Source organism: Trichoderma harzianum (assembly GCF_003025095.1).
Source record: "Trichoderma harzianum CBS 226.95 unplaced genomic scaffold M431scaffold_18, whole genome shotgun sequence".
NCBI classification, from domain to species: domain Eukaryota; kingdom Fungi; phylum Ascomycota; class Sordariomycetes; order Hypocreales; family Hypocreaceae; genus Trichoderma; species Trichoderma harzianum.
In genome coordinates, this window is record NW_020209266.1 from 199,396 (window position 1) to 214,883 (window position 15,488).

The 15,488-nt window shown below is 46.2% G+C and overlaps 4 protein-coding genes across 4 annotated transcripts; 2 read left to right on the forward strand and 2 right to left on the reverse strand.

The window, feature by feature from the left end:
* Positions 1-747: 747 nt before the first annotated feature.
* On the forward strand, positions 748-2,904 carry M431DRAFT_97535 (hypothetical protein; the record flags this gene model as incomplete). The annotated part of the gene is made up of 4 exons (XM_024924942.1): positions 748-869; positions 909-1,758; positions 1,819-2,576; positions 2,646-2,904. The coding sequence occupies 4 exons, from the start codon at positions 748-750 to the stop codon at positions 2,902-2,904; spliced, it is 1,989 nt and encodes a 662-aa protein (XP_024769105.1).
* A 3,159-nt stretch (positions 2,905-6,063) lies between these two features.
* Positions 6,064-7,018, reverse strand: M431DRAFT_512874 (hypothetical protein). The gene has a single exon (XM_024919923.1). The coding sequence runs from the start codon at positions 6,946-6,948 to the stop codon at positions 6,226-6,228; it is 723 nt and encodes a 240-aa protein (XP_024769106.1). The 5' UTR covers positions 6,949-7,018; the 3' UTR covers positions 6,064-6,225.
* Positions 7,019-10,823: 3,805 nt separating this feature from the next.
* Positions 10,824-12,297, forward strand: M431DRAFT_20588 (hypothetical protein; the record flags this gene model as incomplete). Its single annotated transcript, XM_024913391.1, has 2 exons — positions 10,824-10,910; positions 10,996-12,297. 2 exons carry the CDS (start codon positions 10,824-10,826, stop codon positions 12,295-12,297), a joined length of 1,389 nt encoding a protein of 462 aa, XP_024769107.1.
* A 359-nt stretch (positions 12,298-12,656) lies between these two features.
* M431DRAFT_10016 (hypothetical protein) lies at positions 12,657-15,070 on the reverse strand (the record flags this gene model as incomplete). The annotated part of the gene is made up of 4 exons (XM_024911173.1): positions 12,657-14,400; positions 14,457-14,576; positions 14,637-14,795; positions 14,859-15,070. The coding sequence occupies 4 exons, from the start codon at positions 15,068-15,070 to the stop codon at positions 12,657-12,659; spliced, it is 2,235 nt and encodes a 744-aa protein (XP_024769108.1).
* Between the last annotated feature and the right edge of the window lie 418 nt (positions 15,071-15,488).

Genomic DNA, 15,488 nt, shown 5'->3' on the forward strand with positions numbered 1-15,488 from the left:
ATTACCAAGCCACGTTGCTCTCGGCCGAATGCAGGAGCTGCTGGCGCCCCCGTATGTATGAGCATTGCAAATCAAATCGGCATAATCAAATCATCCCCCCAAAGGATTACTTACAACCCCCGAAGGATCCCGGCAGCATCAAAGCCTTATCGCAGCACATGCTTGGCCCAGTTCTGCTGCGGTTGTTCCGATTATCTGACAGCCAATATTCCGACGCCATGCGTCACGTCGGCACTACTGCCTCCGGCTAAACCCTGGCTCGATCCACCTCAGCGCTACTAGCGCCTGCTCGGACAGGCCCGCTTGAGCGAAACCTCCGCTGAGTCAGCAACTCACAACCCCGAGCGCAGCGCATCTCGGGCTGTCAGCCGAATCGAAAAGCCTATTCCATGTCCGAAGCAAAAGATCAATTCCCTCCGAGACCCTCATATTACCGAAAGCATCTGCCTGTTGCTTGATAGCATTGATTGCATCAACTGTAACTGTCATTATCTGATTAGCAAACACGAACATCAGGGCAGGCAAAAGCCAAAGTAAGGAGCATGGTGGCTGAAAGGCGTGCTTGCGACGCTTGTTATAAGCGGAAGGTAATGGATTCACAACCCCGAGTCTCGTTTTTGAAAATGATAGTCCTATTCTGTTGCTTGTCACCTTGTTTCTCTCGTCTGATTCTGATTCTGATTCTCCCATTACCCTACAAACACCATCACGCCCAGACTTATGCACATATCCTCACGCTTATACCTGATGGGTGGTGGTAGATCCAATGCGATCGATCCGAACACGATGAACTATGCAACTGGTGCCGACACCATGATCTCCCCTGCACACTTAACCGAATTAGGGGCAGGAAGAAGAAAACTAAGTAAGTGCCTGTCACTGCTGTCTTCGCATTTCCGCTTACAAAGACTGTGTTGCAGGAGCTCAACCGAGAGTCTTGTCAAACGCCTTGAGCGAATAGAACAAGGCATAGCCAGGGCAAAGGCCATCAAGCAAGGCGTGCAGATACCTCCTGCTACTACTTCTGCTGCTGCTGCTACTTCTATTGCTACTGCTGTTACTGCGGCTCCCGCTGCCACATCTCCGGCCTCATTGGCTCCCTCTGACGGCTCCAGCCAATTTCATAGGAAGATTACCCACGGCAGGTGTACCCTCTGTCGATCCAATGACAACTCGCAGTCCCCTCGACAGCTTGGCGCTGCTCCCCTAGGTCAGGTCTGGTTTTCGGGCCAGAAGTTTGCTGCCATCTGTTCCCGGAATGGCATTCCCCATTTTACCTCTCTTGGAGAGCAGTGGATATACTCAAGAACAGGGCTATGGCCTCATTTCCGTAACGACGACGCTTTTGCTTTCAGGGAAACGGATCATGTCCCCTCTACGGCTTCGGCACTCCAGTCTTTGAAGGGTCCTGCGAAGCAGGCTGAGATCCAAAAGCTTCCGGAAAGATGGATTACACAGGCGTTGCTTGATACGTTTACAGCATCTGACTTTCGCCTCGTCTTCCCCGTGGTGGAACGCGAGTTATTCGAGGAAACAATACGAATAGCGTATGGTGCGCCAGTCACAGATGCGACGATTGAGGAGATTGGTAGTAAAGCCTGTGTGCTTGCGTTTCTTTGTGTCACTAGTCATCATTTTGCTACTCAGGATGCTGCCAAGCTTGTCGACAGTGATGCCTGTGCCAAGCAAGCGCAGCTGCTGATATCAGACTTTGTTGAAGACGCGAGCCTCACGACTTTGCAAGTAATGGTCATGCTGGTAAGTTCTCGATGACTAGGTATCCTGGTGTCACCTTTGATTCATCTCTGACTCTCCTAGTTCCTTAATGAGACACTATGCGGCCATTTACAGGGGGCGTGCATGTATCACTCTATTGCATGTCGTACCGTTTGTATCCTTGGAGGACACACTATCGCCAACGATCCACATAAAACCACCAACCTCACTTTCCAGGAGCTTGAAGAACGCCAAATCCGCCGACTCTTTTGGCTCTGCTATCTCTTTGACAAAGACATAGCTTTGAGAAACGGCCAGCCGCCCATCATCAGCGACGAATTTTGCGATCTTACCCTCCCTCAAGACTACATAGCAAACCGGTTCTCAGAAGAGGCTTTCTCAGCCACAACCAGTTCCCAGGTACCATTTCTCCCTAGCGACTTGCGTCTAAGTCTGCTTAAATCGAAGGCTGTCAGCGCCCTCTACTCCGCCGGCTCGCTACGAAAGTCGGATGCTGAGCTCCTCCGTACCATCCGTGAACTTGACGAAGACCTGGAAAACTGGCGCGCTTCAATTCCACCAGAATATGCACCCGCGTTGTCTATTCGCCAACATGTCAAGCTTGCTGATACTCTCAACATAAACACCAGTATGCTGCATATCGAGCTGCACTTGGACTACCACTATCTCCTGAACATGATACATTGTGCCAGTGGTCGATGTGTGGTAGACTGGAGCGAGTCTGGGAAGGAGATGATTTTCGGCTTACAGTCTAGTCTTGACTTATCCGTCGAGGCCAGTCGATCGACTCTGATCTATCTGAGAGAAGCTGCACCTCGACTGGCTGGAGAAGCGTTTTGGTGAGTTTATAGTTTTACTTCCTCTTCCTAAGAGTTTTGGCTTCGTTGTTCTAACGCAGTATACGCTAGGGTCTTCATCTTCTACCCTGTCTCGGCCCTTTTGAGCATATTCTTCAATCTTTTGCGAAATCCTCAACATGAATATGCTGAGCACGATATCGACCTGTTGGCCTCGGCCACCAAAGTCATTAGAAGCATGCCCATGCACAGAGTCACGACCCACGAACTCGAATACCTGCGTAGGATGGACGCGTTTATCGAAGAGCTCGGTCGGTTGTGTCAAGCAGCAACTGCAAAGGCTCGACATGAGCACGGTGGAGTAGAGTAACTACCAATGTACTCTGGGCTTATGCATGCATTTGGGGCGTTGACCTTTTCGTTTTGTCTACATCATGAATTTATATCTTCAGTGGCACATGATTATGGAGTGGGAAAGTACCTTAGACATAGAGATTTATTCACGTGGGGGTTCTTTGATTACTGTATTGACGAGTATACGCTTCTAGCATGCATAATTTTTACTGTATCATACTACATTTACTAATATATGATCCTGCTAAACATCATACTTCGTTCTTTTTCTAGATTGAGCTGAGACAAGTCCACCTCATTAAAAAACAAACAACAAGGAGGAGCCTGCATGAAGCAGAGGAGCCCAGAAAGTTATTTGTTGGTCAGGGTTCCTCGACGTGCTTCTGTGCTGTTTCTGTCTCTTCACAATCTGAATGATACCTCATCGATTGACCTCAGTAAGTGAAGTATAAAACGGCAGCTGAATTGACCAAGATGGTGATTATGAAACGAAGTTGAATAGCCGCATTCGAGCCAGTCCTAATGTCTTTTAGTAATATAGGATTTGTTCTCTTTAAAATTCTGTCCTGATTCATGTATGCTGTATGTTTGCAAAAGCCTTCATTGGTGTCTATTCAAGAGTGATGAGTTGACGTGCCATGATCACAGGCAACCGATCGATATAGTGTCAATTATTGGCCGTAACTATATATTCATAGTGTTTGCCAACAATCTGTTCAACCTACAGAGAACTCTTTTCTCTTGGCAAATCCCTTTCAGTTTCCACCATAAATTATTATCTCGGACTCTTCATGATGAGTTAAACAGCCAGTAGAAGGGATTCCTTCGAATAGTTCGCTCTTTATCACAACATTACTCTGACTCCGTGATAGAATGGCTGCTAAAACTTTACAGCCAGCTTACCATAGCCAAACACAAACTTGACAGATTTCCAACTGGTACTCTTCTTTCCAACGAGCATCTGAATTTGCTACTTTTTGTTCACGGAGCAGATCTCAGGGTTGGTGAAGCCAATATGGTTGACTTGGAAGGTCAAGGCAACCCTCAAAAACATATATACAAATTGCGTGTCAGGCGATATGTGAGGTGAGCCAAAATTGATCACATGAGGGAGATTGCCCCTTGTTTAATCAGACTCCTATCCGCTCTCTGTCTACCATGATACTACTATGCCGTGCTAGATGTCACTGAGGAATCATACTCTGAAACTGGTAGCAACCCATAATGGTTTACGTCTAGGTAAGTAATTCTTCCTATGTTATAAAATCCCTGGGGAAAAAGCCGTTTTAACAGTGTTCAAGCTCAGCTTGGAGAGATTCAATCCATTCGAATAGGTGTTTACTGACCACTTTTGGGTTCAAGATTTGTAATATTACAAATTTCCCGATATTTCATCCAGATCCCACATTTTCTCACTCCATCATGCCATTGGTCGATATAAGCACAAATCTGCCTGGTGACTAGATTCTGAAGAGTGAGCTACTTATGGATACAGTTTGCACATGCCATGTCCAGCGCTGCCGTCAAATCAATCAAATCAAATCCGGTACCCGGATTTAATTGATTGATAGAAAATGAAGGCATCATTTGATTGATTTGATTAATTGATCAAATATTTGATAGATTTGATAGAAATTTGCCGATTTTTATGACTTTTTTTCGCGATTTTTCGCGACTTTTTTCGCGATTTTTCGTAATTTTAGACCCCTGTCTAGACCCCTGTCTAGACCCCTGTCTAGACTTGGTTATCTTATCTTATCTTATCATCTTAATTATATAAGATCTTGGGAACTGCCCTTATCTTATCATACTATAATTTTCGATACCCTAGAGTTATTTGAAATGTATCAAATCTATCAAATAATTGGTCTTGAAGATTTGATTGATTGATAGATTTGACAAATATATTTGATTTGACGGCAGCGCTGGCCATGTCCTCACTCTGCAGCACTGCGTAAACGAGCCAACTTCACATTCGAGTGTCTCGCCACTTCCAACTAAGGGCTCATAAGTACATGCAATTCCCTTGGGATGACTTGGCCATGACAAAGTGGTCCTTGTCAAGGCTGATTGGGAACACTGTCTTTTCTTATTTTGTCTCAAGTCAAGAGTATTCATGGCAAACCCCTGATACTGGTGGACCCTTGGAGACCCCGAAGGAAGAACATGAAGAAGATGTCACAAATGATTAGTGATAACAATATTGAAAGTGTTACTGTGTTGATGGAAACAAGACTGGCTAGCAATGGATATAAATAAATTGACAGCAACTGCATATGTACAGTACAGACAGGCGCGGTGTGTTGAAATGCAAAAAAAGAAATTCTCAGACGGCTATTGAGGTACATCTTTCAACACTCCCACTAGCTCAATAGACGTTGGCTCTAAACATTGGCTCTTACTGGCTCAGCGGCTCTTACTGGCAACGGCTCAAGTCTACCCTAGCTGTGGTGTGGACCTCAACAACCCCTGGAATCTGGCAATTTCTTTTGTGACGAACGGCCTCGAACGCGCTTCGAACGTGCGACCTCGCGACAACCAACGAGACGCTAAACTGCTACGCTATTCTGCTCATAACCTGTAGAAATGCAAAAAACGGTATTTTCCTGAAGGCTGTTGAGGTTTATATGTCGAAACGGTGTTTATATCCAAGGTCATACACTATTACCTAATCGGGCAATCGTTCTGCATGTGATTCATCAAGGCTACCGCAATGGACACAGGCTCATGTTTGTGTTTAATCATTTGTCATTAGGATTCAAAAGTTGTCATTAGCTCGTAAATAAAATGAGAGAATAGCCTGGGATTTATGAAAGACATTTTCAAGTTTGTTCCCAAAAGCAATGCTGTAAACGAGACTACCCACTCGTCTATACTTAAGGTACTTGCCTATCCAATCTCCATCACTTGCCCTCTCCATAAATACAGCCTTTATTTCCATCCTTGATAGACAGCAGTGGGCTACGAAGACTCCAAGTGCATATGTATACAAAACTAAGCAAAGCCATTGTTTTATTCAAAGTTTATCGATAGCAGTTACCCAAATTGCATTTTGCGGTTGAGTAAGCAAAAAACTTTCTAGGTTTGGTACATTAGAGATCACTATGCAGCCGAAATTCCTGCTGTTTGAATGACAACGAAAAGAAACAAGTTGATGATCCAATGAAAGGGAAAGGCTGGATTAATAATAAAGAAGCTTTCTAATAGTAGCTAGAATGAACAAGTCTTATCCACCGTAAGTTGTGTAACCCGTTTTATCCCTATGCAGATGCCTCGATGAATAAAAATAATATGTACAAGAATCGCATCCTCAATGATGCCCGAATCGAATGTCCAGTTAAGGAGTAGCAGTTGCAACGATTTTCTGCTCTCCGCTAGTTCGCTTCACGCTGTCGTACTCCCCAGCAGAAGGTCGCGTCTTCCGCCTCTCCAAAAACTCCAGGATAGCAAGAACGGTTGTCGTAAGTTGAACCAAGAATAGCGGAATCAAGTTGTATTGCCATCCTCTCATGATTCGCAGATGGTTGGCAATATCGTTTCGCTGGCTTTCATCCGCCAGATCGAGCTTCAACATGGCTGGGAACCAGTTTTGAGGCGTCCACGTATCGAGAGCGTACTTGTGGTTGCCGGTTTTCGAGGCGGCGTCAAGATCGATAGTCTGTCCTTTATGCGCATTCGTAACAGAAAAGACATAGCCGAGAGATCCAATGGTGAGCATGAGGCCGAGGACGAGAATGACAAGCCAGGCACCGTAGAAAAAGGACGTGGCTTTCGCTCCGATGATGTTGGGTCGGCTTCTAAGGAAAAGAACGAGAGAGCCCCCTATGCAAATGAGGACGATTGCTGTTCCCGCGGCGCCGTTGCTAGAGTGCCCTTGGTCGACCAAGAAATGTTTCGGTATGCCATAGAGATCGAAAGTCGAGCCGTTGAAGTTGACAGCAAATGTGCCGCTGGCAGTGTTGTGTAGCCATGCCACCATGCTGGTGATGAAAGCCAGTTCGAGGACGGCATCAATCAGCAGCACGCCCAGAGCGACAACGAGATAGGTAAAGAGTGCCATCTTGACGAAAAACACAGTTTGCTTCACTGCAGTCGGCGATTCAACAATGAAAGAGAGAGAAAAGCCTGACTGGTAGCCCACCAACTAACTGACTAGAGAGAGATCACATCTTATATTATATTTTAGGCCTTACGATGTCCGTACCAAAATCCCCGTTTGATAGCCCAATCGCCGTTGGCCCCATGTTAGTGCTGACCGGGTGGAATCAGTGGCTGAGGTACTAGCCAACGCCAAAGGCAAGCTTCCCTGCTTACAACCATCGGTAAGGCGCAGACAAGATACCTGACCATGTGTAAACGGCTGAACCCAACGTCCCGAAGGATTGGCAGTGGACCAGTACGCATACTCTAAATTTCCGGAGTTTGCCTTACCGCTGGGGGCCGTGGACCTGGAAGCAGCAGAGCCGCATAAGCGTTCTCATGACGGAAGGCTTTTGGGTTCCACTAGGATCCTTGGAGCTAGAAGAGTTTTCTGAATGTGAGAAACTACAGTATAACTACATGTGCCCTGCTGAACATGAGAATTGACTGCCAGGGTCGGACCAACCCAAGCCATGTCCAACCCACCCAACTTCAGAGGTTTAAGCTTGTTTTGGTCTTGTAGAAATCCGTAAAGAGAGTTTGTAGATGATGACATTGTTCACTGATGGCTAGTTGTATTTACACGAGTGGCTGTTGAGTTGAAGGAGCGCCCGCATAACCTGTTTAGTTACTGATTCCCGTTAACACGCATACAGTTTGCCAAACGCTACCATTCCGGCCATTCACAGCTGAACATGACAGTGAGTTGCGCAAAATCCGTGTAATCTGCGGGTTTCCTACTTCATGCACGGATTCGGCGAATTCCTTGTTTTTCTGGAGGCATGGATGAATCTTGTTGGTAGCCTTGCCTCGTATCTGTACACAGCCGTTCCCGTGCAAACGCACACTGTACTACGCTATTGTCTTGACGTTGGCTCGCCCTGTAGTTGAGCTGGGGTACCACAGCAAGGCTCAAGACTGATTCCTCTCAGAGGCATCATTCCCAAGAACTCGCAATTTCGGCTGTGCCGGTTCTGGACAGGCGAGCAGTGCTTTTGCCTTCTCCGCATCTGGTCTGAACGAATTGGAGGCATGGAGCGGCCCGGCCATCGTGCTAGTTGCCTGTAGGTTGTAAGGAGAAGATGAGCCACTTGTACGAAAGTGCAGGGGTATTTCAAGGGCAACGGCTTATGGCATAGCTGATAAATAGCGGCCGCTGACTGCTATAAATAAGGCAAACAGCTGTAGCTTTGAAAATCCGCCATCCACGATTGGACCAAAACCACAGTTTACGTAGGCTCGCATGTTCAAGGTGGAATTTCACTTTGCAGGCAAAATCCATCGCGTAGCGTCCTGCTCCATAACGCAAGCGGAAGTTTTTTCTCATAAAGGCATACAAGTCGCACGATGAAATTGAAGAAGCTTATGTCATGCACTGTACGAGTTTACGATCGGGAGGGGATTCCGTGACACCACAGTCGGCCTAACGAATCTACCCGAGCCTAACAACCATATCTAAGAATATCTCACGATCTCATGATCAGTTGCATGTGGAAGCGTAAACAATCTAGTTATGCTGCATAGGGAAGCCTTCCCATATGTGAGGGCACTACTTTGAAATATTGGGTTTTAAACTCCAGACGAAGATGTTGATTCCATGCTTTAGATGTTCTGGTTTATGCATTCATCGGCATCTTGCCGGTTGTATTTAACCAGTATTTACATTGACCAGCAGAAAGCTTCTGGGTATTCATGGATTTCTATTTCAGATCTTATAGATGTCATGTCATTCGTAAATTATCGATTTGTGCGATGACCTGTGATTTAAGGGGAGACAGGACCTTAACTTAGTACCCGCAGACAGGGAGCTTGTACCCCAGGCTTATTTCTCCTGAAGTTTCTTTAACCACGATGGGAAATTTGTCCGCCAGAGCACCTGCTATTACAAGGTTGATGTCAGGCACAATGCCGAGGTTCTGGAACGCGGTTGCTACGCACAGCGACATTTGAAAGACAATACTCCATTTTTGTTCTCACCAACGAAAGACCTCCATTACCCTGAACCCAGCATCAACAGGTTACAGAATGAACAGCACATCTGTTTGTAGCTAACTATAGCAATTTTCGTTGGCCGTGTGTTGTAGTGTATGTGATACATGCATAGAGTCGAAAGAACATACTGAAGAGGTACAACGCCACTTGTAATGCTCATCCAAGTAGCTTCTTTGTTGTAAGCTCACTCTACCAATGGGGCTCAGCAATTGCTCGTTGCGCACCTGATGGGTCTCAATATAACTTTTGGCTAAGCCTAACGTTGTGAAACTCGACCGAATTCTGTCTGACGCGGAGATGAAATTCTCCCGCTCATTTACAGAGAGAATGCTTCAATACTCAATGTAATCTAATCGCGTCATATCTGCCTTGGATTCCTTGTTGTGCAACGTCTCGACGAACTACAATTAGACTCTTATCAACACTGGCGTTTTACACGAGAACAGGGTTAACATGAAAGGTTGAAGAATATAATTATATATTTAGCATCACTGCGTGTTACACACTCTCCGTTGTGCAATAATGTGATGATGAGTTGGAGGAGTCAGTACCACCGCAACACACGAAAATCATGACTAGAAGATATTAATGACGACAAATGCGGTGACATGATCGCCCTTTAGTGCGGCATGTCATATAAAAATAGATCAGGCAAATCAGGGTTGATAAATGGCAGATGTTCGAAAATAATTACCGCTTTAGGAAACTAAGCACCGAACTCTCTTCCATGGTGGTGCCGCGCGGTTGATCAATATGGCTTAATTGTTGCTAAAATTGAAGACATTGCCACAGAAAAGCCGCTGGCCAGTTAATGCCTGGAATCGCTGTGTGCATGCTGAGAGAATTCAACTCTGTCTTGTGTAGCTAGACACTTCAACTTTATCACCGCACGCTGGTTGCTACAGTACAGGTAAGCACACAATTCGTCACAGCTAGAGAGAAAGAAAACAGAGCATCACTCAAACATCTTGCTAAGACATCTAGAGAAATCTCAGTTCTATAGTAGGTAAATAAAGGGAGTGGCTATTCAGCACTCCAAGTTTGCTATCCCACATCCTGTATTCCAAATTTAAAGCTAGCGATGATACCATATACTAGGGGCAAGTAGCAGAAAGTATTGGTAGCAACAGAGAACTCAAGGAATTGGTATCTACTACCTAGGTAGTCAATAAAGTGCGTTCCTTTGCATCTTACCCTGAATCTTGAACTCCAGAAAGTCGATGGGATGCTAAATGGTTACTCGCGTAAAATATCACCTTTGATATCTGCTCAGCTCAACGAGGAAGACGGCTATGGGCAATTGCTTTTTCCCTTTCCGCCGATGCTAACGTTCCAACTGTAATCTAGCCATATCAGAGTGATTGACCAAGTATACGGTGATTGCTGCCTACTTGAGGCTCTGCATAGCCAATGCGAGAATTAATATGCCTTTCCAAAATTTCATCGTGCGTTTGGCAGCTGGAAAGCAGACTGAACATTTCTCAATAATAGAAGTTTAACAGCAATTATGATAAGCGGTTTGCATGGTAGGTTATAATAGCTGTCTTTGAAGACGATGTAGGGTATTGATTTCAAGCTCACGTATGGGAGCAGGAAGGCTGTGCTAGGCTGTGTACTAGGCTTCACCCAGGCAGCAGAAAAAGGCCTCCCAAATGCTAAAATCATCACATCTCATACTAGATGCGTTCAATTTCTCTATTTATTCACTCTACTCTGCAACAGAAGTTTTCTTCGCTCAACTGTTCTCCAAGACCTTATTCCCCTGCCTTGATGCTTGGAATTTCACCGTAGGGATTGAGCTCAATGGATTTCCTTACTGAAGCCTTGAAGCCTATTCCGGCTGGTGGTTGGTTGGGGCGGGCCCGCTCTGGAATATTGTGGAGTGAGGGCGTTCATTCATGTAAGTAACACTGCGATACTATGGTATTCGCTAATACGACTCTTTGTATGGATAGATACTAAATGGATACAATAGGGCTACATCTTCATCGTGAATGAATGCGACCGAGACCTCGCCGCGGCAAAGCTGCTGGATGCCGGATGCATTCGCGCAGACTGGTCATGGGGCTCCACCGACCCGGCCACGCTACAGACATTGGATGATAACGCACAACGTATACACAAAAAGTCGATCCCGGAATATGAAGATGTTGACAATAATTCCATTCGCTTTGTATTTCCTCCAGAGCGTGTCAGCATCATGAACGAGCCTATTGCCCTCGTCCTTCCTTCCTTCGTGGGGCATGGTCCACCACGGACAGCAGCCTTAGGAAGCAGAGAGCCAGCTCAAAGAGAGACACAGAACTACGAGAACTCAACACGGCTTCACAAGTCCCCACAAGCAGAGGCATTAGTTCAAGAAGAAGACATGCTTCAAGAGGACACGCCTCAAGAAGTCACGTCTTCAGCAGCCACGCCTCAAGAGGACATACCCCAAGAAGACAAACCTCAAGAAGACACGCCTCAAGAAGACACGCTCCAAGAAGACACGCCCCAAGAAGAAAACATTCAGGAAGACATCCCTCAAGAAGACAAACTTCAAGAAGACATCCCTCAAGAAGACAAACTTCAAGAAGACATCCCTCAAGAAGACAAACTTCAAGAAGACATCCCTCAAGAAGACAAACTTCAGGAAGACAAATCCCAAGAAGACGAATCCCAAGAAGACAAATCCCAAGAAGACAAATCCCAAGAAGACAAATCCCAAGAAGACAAATCCCAAGAAGACAAATCCCAAGAAGATAGGCTCCAAGAAGACAGGCATCAAGAAGCCGCAACACTTTTAGAGCCTCAGACGCTTTCAGAGCAGGGATCACATCCGGATCTAGAGAGTTTACAGCCAACAAAGAGCCAGCAGAACTCGGAACTCGTACAAGATATAACGAATACACCAGACATAGAAGAGCTGCAAGGCGGAGAGGAACTTCAGCATAATGCAGCAGATGATTCCAAGTTCACATGCGTCGATGGTTTCCTCTATTACCCGCGTCTCCCAGTTCTACTCGAAACTATAATTCGTGCCCGATTGCGCGTCCCTGAAGAGAAGGTAAGCTATTGGGCGACCATGCTGGAAGTTTGGGCCATCCCCTATCTTTGGGCACAGACCATGGCACCAGAGGATGTTCTTGACGGAATTGAAGACGAAGAGGTCAAAGCTTGGTTCAACAAAGCAACCAAAAGGTTCGAAGGTGGCATTGACCGCGTCACTAATACCAAGAGGAAGGGAAGGGTGGCAACTACCAGGCCCCCGGTTGATTTGGATACACTATTCGATTAGCCTTTGGACGATGCTTAGATAGTTGAACGAAAAAGACTTTACTCCGGGCAATAAATAAGATATTGCCGAGATACCCCTCACAGCATGCACAGTATTAACTGAACTTTTCTCATGCAGACGGTATATTTCTCCTGCATAGATTCATTTTTTGTCACTGCGCTCGATGTTTCAAATCGTGTCTGAGACCTTTACGCGCTTTGTTCGTCAAGTGAAGTAAAGGGAATGAGCAATAAGAATGGTATTCCATTCCACCAGTTCTTGAGATTCACAGATGACTCTTCTAGGGTAAACGTTTGATGTTATGATTGCATTTCCTAATTACCATTATACATGTACACTAATTTACAAAGCCACATCCATTAAATATGGGTTCGACTGTCTCTACGCTGACCTCGTTGCCGCCTGCTCTCGGCCGACAGACACTCCTGCAGCCTATCTGCAAGCTTTTCTAATATCCATTCACTCTCCCCTTGGCTTCCCATCAAAGGGCTGCGATGGCCAACCCACGACCATTTCACAGGCTCTTCATTTGCACTTGCCTCGGGAGAATTATCATTGTGCTTCTTTGCCTTGATCTTCGCTTTAGCATGCGTGTAAGCACTATGCTCGTCTTCACCAATTAGTTTCAGATACCACGCCCATTCGTCAAAATCGTAGTGGTGATTCTTGGACTCCTTCAGATGACTAGCAACAACTCTAATCTCAGAAATGAGGAGGAAATGCAAATCAGCCCCTGTGGGAATCTTTTGGTGTCTGCTGCGAAGGCGGGATAGAGATCGTCGAACTTTGGAGGTGAAGCTTGACGCTTGTGAAGCATGGCGCACATTCGCGGGCCGACCTCTCTCATCTTCCTGATCACCTGTCTCATCTCCGTTCTCATCTCTCTCATCTTCTCTCTCTTGTTCAGAAAGTTCTTCTTCCTCGAGCTGGTCCATAATGTTGGCCAGCCGCTGGAGGTGATGCCTCTTCGAATCCACAATTAATGGATCTGTAGTTTCGTAATGGGCTTGAAAGAACTTCCCAAGAGTCATTCGACTGATGAGATGCTTGAGACTAGCCATGTAAGATTCTTCACCAGGCAGAATGGTGACATTTCCTAGACGGATGGTGCTGTCTTTGATGATCTTTACGACGGTGTCGCCTGCATGAGAGATGAGCACCGTGATGGTGGGCAAAGCCATGAGGGACCAAAAAACAAAAAAGGATTTCCCGGCATTAGACACGGGCGTAAAATCGCCATAGCCGATGGTTGTCCATGCTATGAACGAGAAGTAAAAAGCGTCAAAGTATGTCCAGTTTTGGTAGCGCTTCTCTGCCTGCATGAATACCACGGCGCCCACCAGCCAAAACACGAGCCATACCATGACAGACGTGGCTAGAGCCATCCATTTTCTTCGCGTGGATGTCATGGCTTGAATCTTGCGCATCAGGGCAAACTCTGCCTTGCGTCGCTCATATTCGCTGTTGATGCTTTTGTTGCTTTTGTTGCTTTTATCCGTCGGCGTGCGTGGCAATTCGGGCTCTTCTTGGATGGGTTCTAGAAGATCGTCATTCCCCTTCTGTGAGATGCTGCGAACAGTTCTCCTTCTCTTCTTTTCCTCCATACGTGCCAGGAGTCTACGTTTCCCGCCTTCGAGAGTAAGGTGCCTAACAGATCCAATGACCAAACCCAGGCTTATTATTCCAATGATGGCGTATGGAATCATCAGTGCCTTTGCAAGATTTGTCGTAGGAGTAAAGTCACCAAAGCCAACAGTGAAGAGAGTGACATCTGCCCAGTATACGGCATCTAGAAATCGCCAGCCTTCAATGTTGCTGAAAACGACAGCCCCAACATGGAGATATATAAGCAACGAGATAGTCTGCAGCATGAGAGTGCGTTGGCTTAGAGTCAGGATAAAATCTTTTGGGTAGTGACCGGACATGGCTCCCCAAAATGTGATGCTCATAAGTGTTGCCACGATAAAGTAGAGAATGGCTGCCCAGATACCGTAATAAAATGATTGAGACCAGATCATCTCCTCCCGAGGGAAAGGAAGGTCTTCAATAAGAGGCCCAGCGCCTGTACAAAGCAGGCAAATTAGGACAATGGCAGAGAAATACCTGTTGCAGCATTAGCACCATTGCATTGGTTCATCATGGGATTGTGCGCTTCGTACCATCCAACTATGGTAATAGGCTGTGCTATACCGAAGCGAATTCTCCTTGCCATATTAAAGAGTAGGAAGAAGTTGGATATAAGGGCAATGCCCAGCTGAACAGCGTTCACTGCCGTTAACCTATATACGAAAAGTCAGAAACATTTATTGCGGCTGGGGATCGTAGATGGGAATACATACCATGCTGGATCGGGGATGTATGGCGCTGAGTCAGGGTCTCCTCCTTGGATGAAGTGCTGCCTCCATGGCGAAACCAAAGCACAGATGCTGAATGCTGAAGCTATGGGGCCAATTGTGCCGGCAATCATGGGAAAGACAGAAGATAGGAACCACCATCGGCTAAGTAACCAGCGTTAGCGGACAGTCACCTTTATTGGCTAACTCTTCCTTCCGGTTACTCACGTGGGTTGTAGGTGACAATTGTCGTTCTCAATCTTCGACTTGCCACGATAGGAAGTCTCATCGAAGTGAGCAATTGTGTGGCGGTCCTCGCCAACCACTCCATTTCTAGCGTTGCGCGTCTTATCAGGACTAAGAGTCTCATTGAGTTGAGCTTCCAGGTCGTGGTCCTTGCCAAGAGCCCCATTTCTTCTGTTGCGCGGTGGTGGCGACATTTCTGCGGCTCCTGTTCAATGGCTGTGTGGCGGTCAGGACGAGGGCTCGTAGCTCTCTTGCGGAGAGGAAAGCTCTTATGCTATCTCCACATCCACTTCATGTGTTTTGACAGAGTCGAATGAGCCAAGAGTATTGAGCTGAGGCGATTGAAGAAATTGGCTATTCGGCTGAGCTAGTCGCGGAGAGAGAATGAAACGAAGGGTATCGGCGGGATGGTCGGGGCCCTAGCCATATCCCGCAACCGGATTCGTCTTAATACACGTGTTTCTGTGAGATGTCTTGGCACGAAGCGAACAGTCGAGCTGAGTTGATTCATAAAGACAATTGTGCTCTTGGCAGATGATGCCGAATGTTTTTGAAGAAGTTTTTGATGGCGATCATTTCAAAATTGATAAGCGGCAGATGACGTCGTGGAAC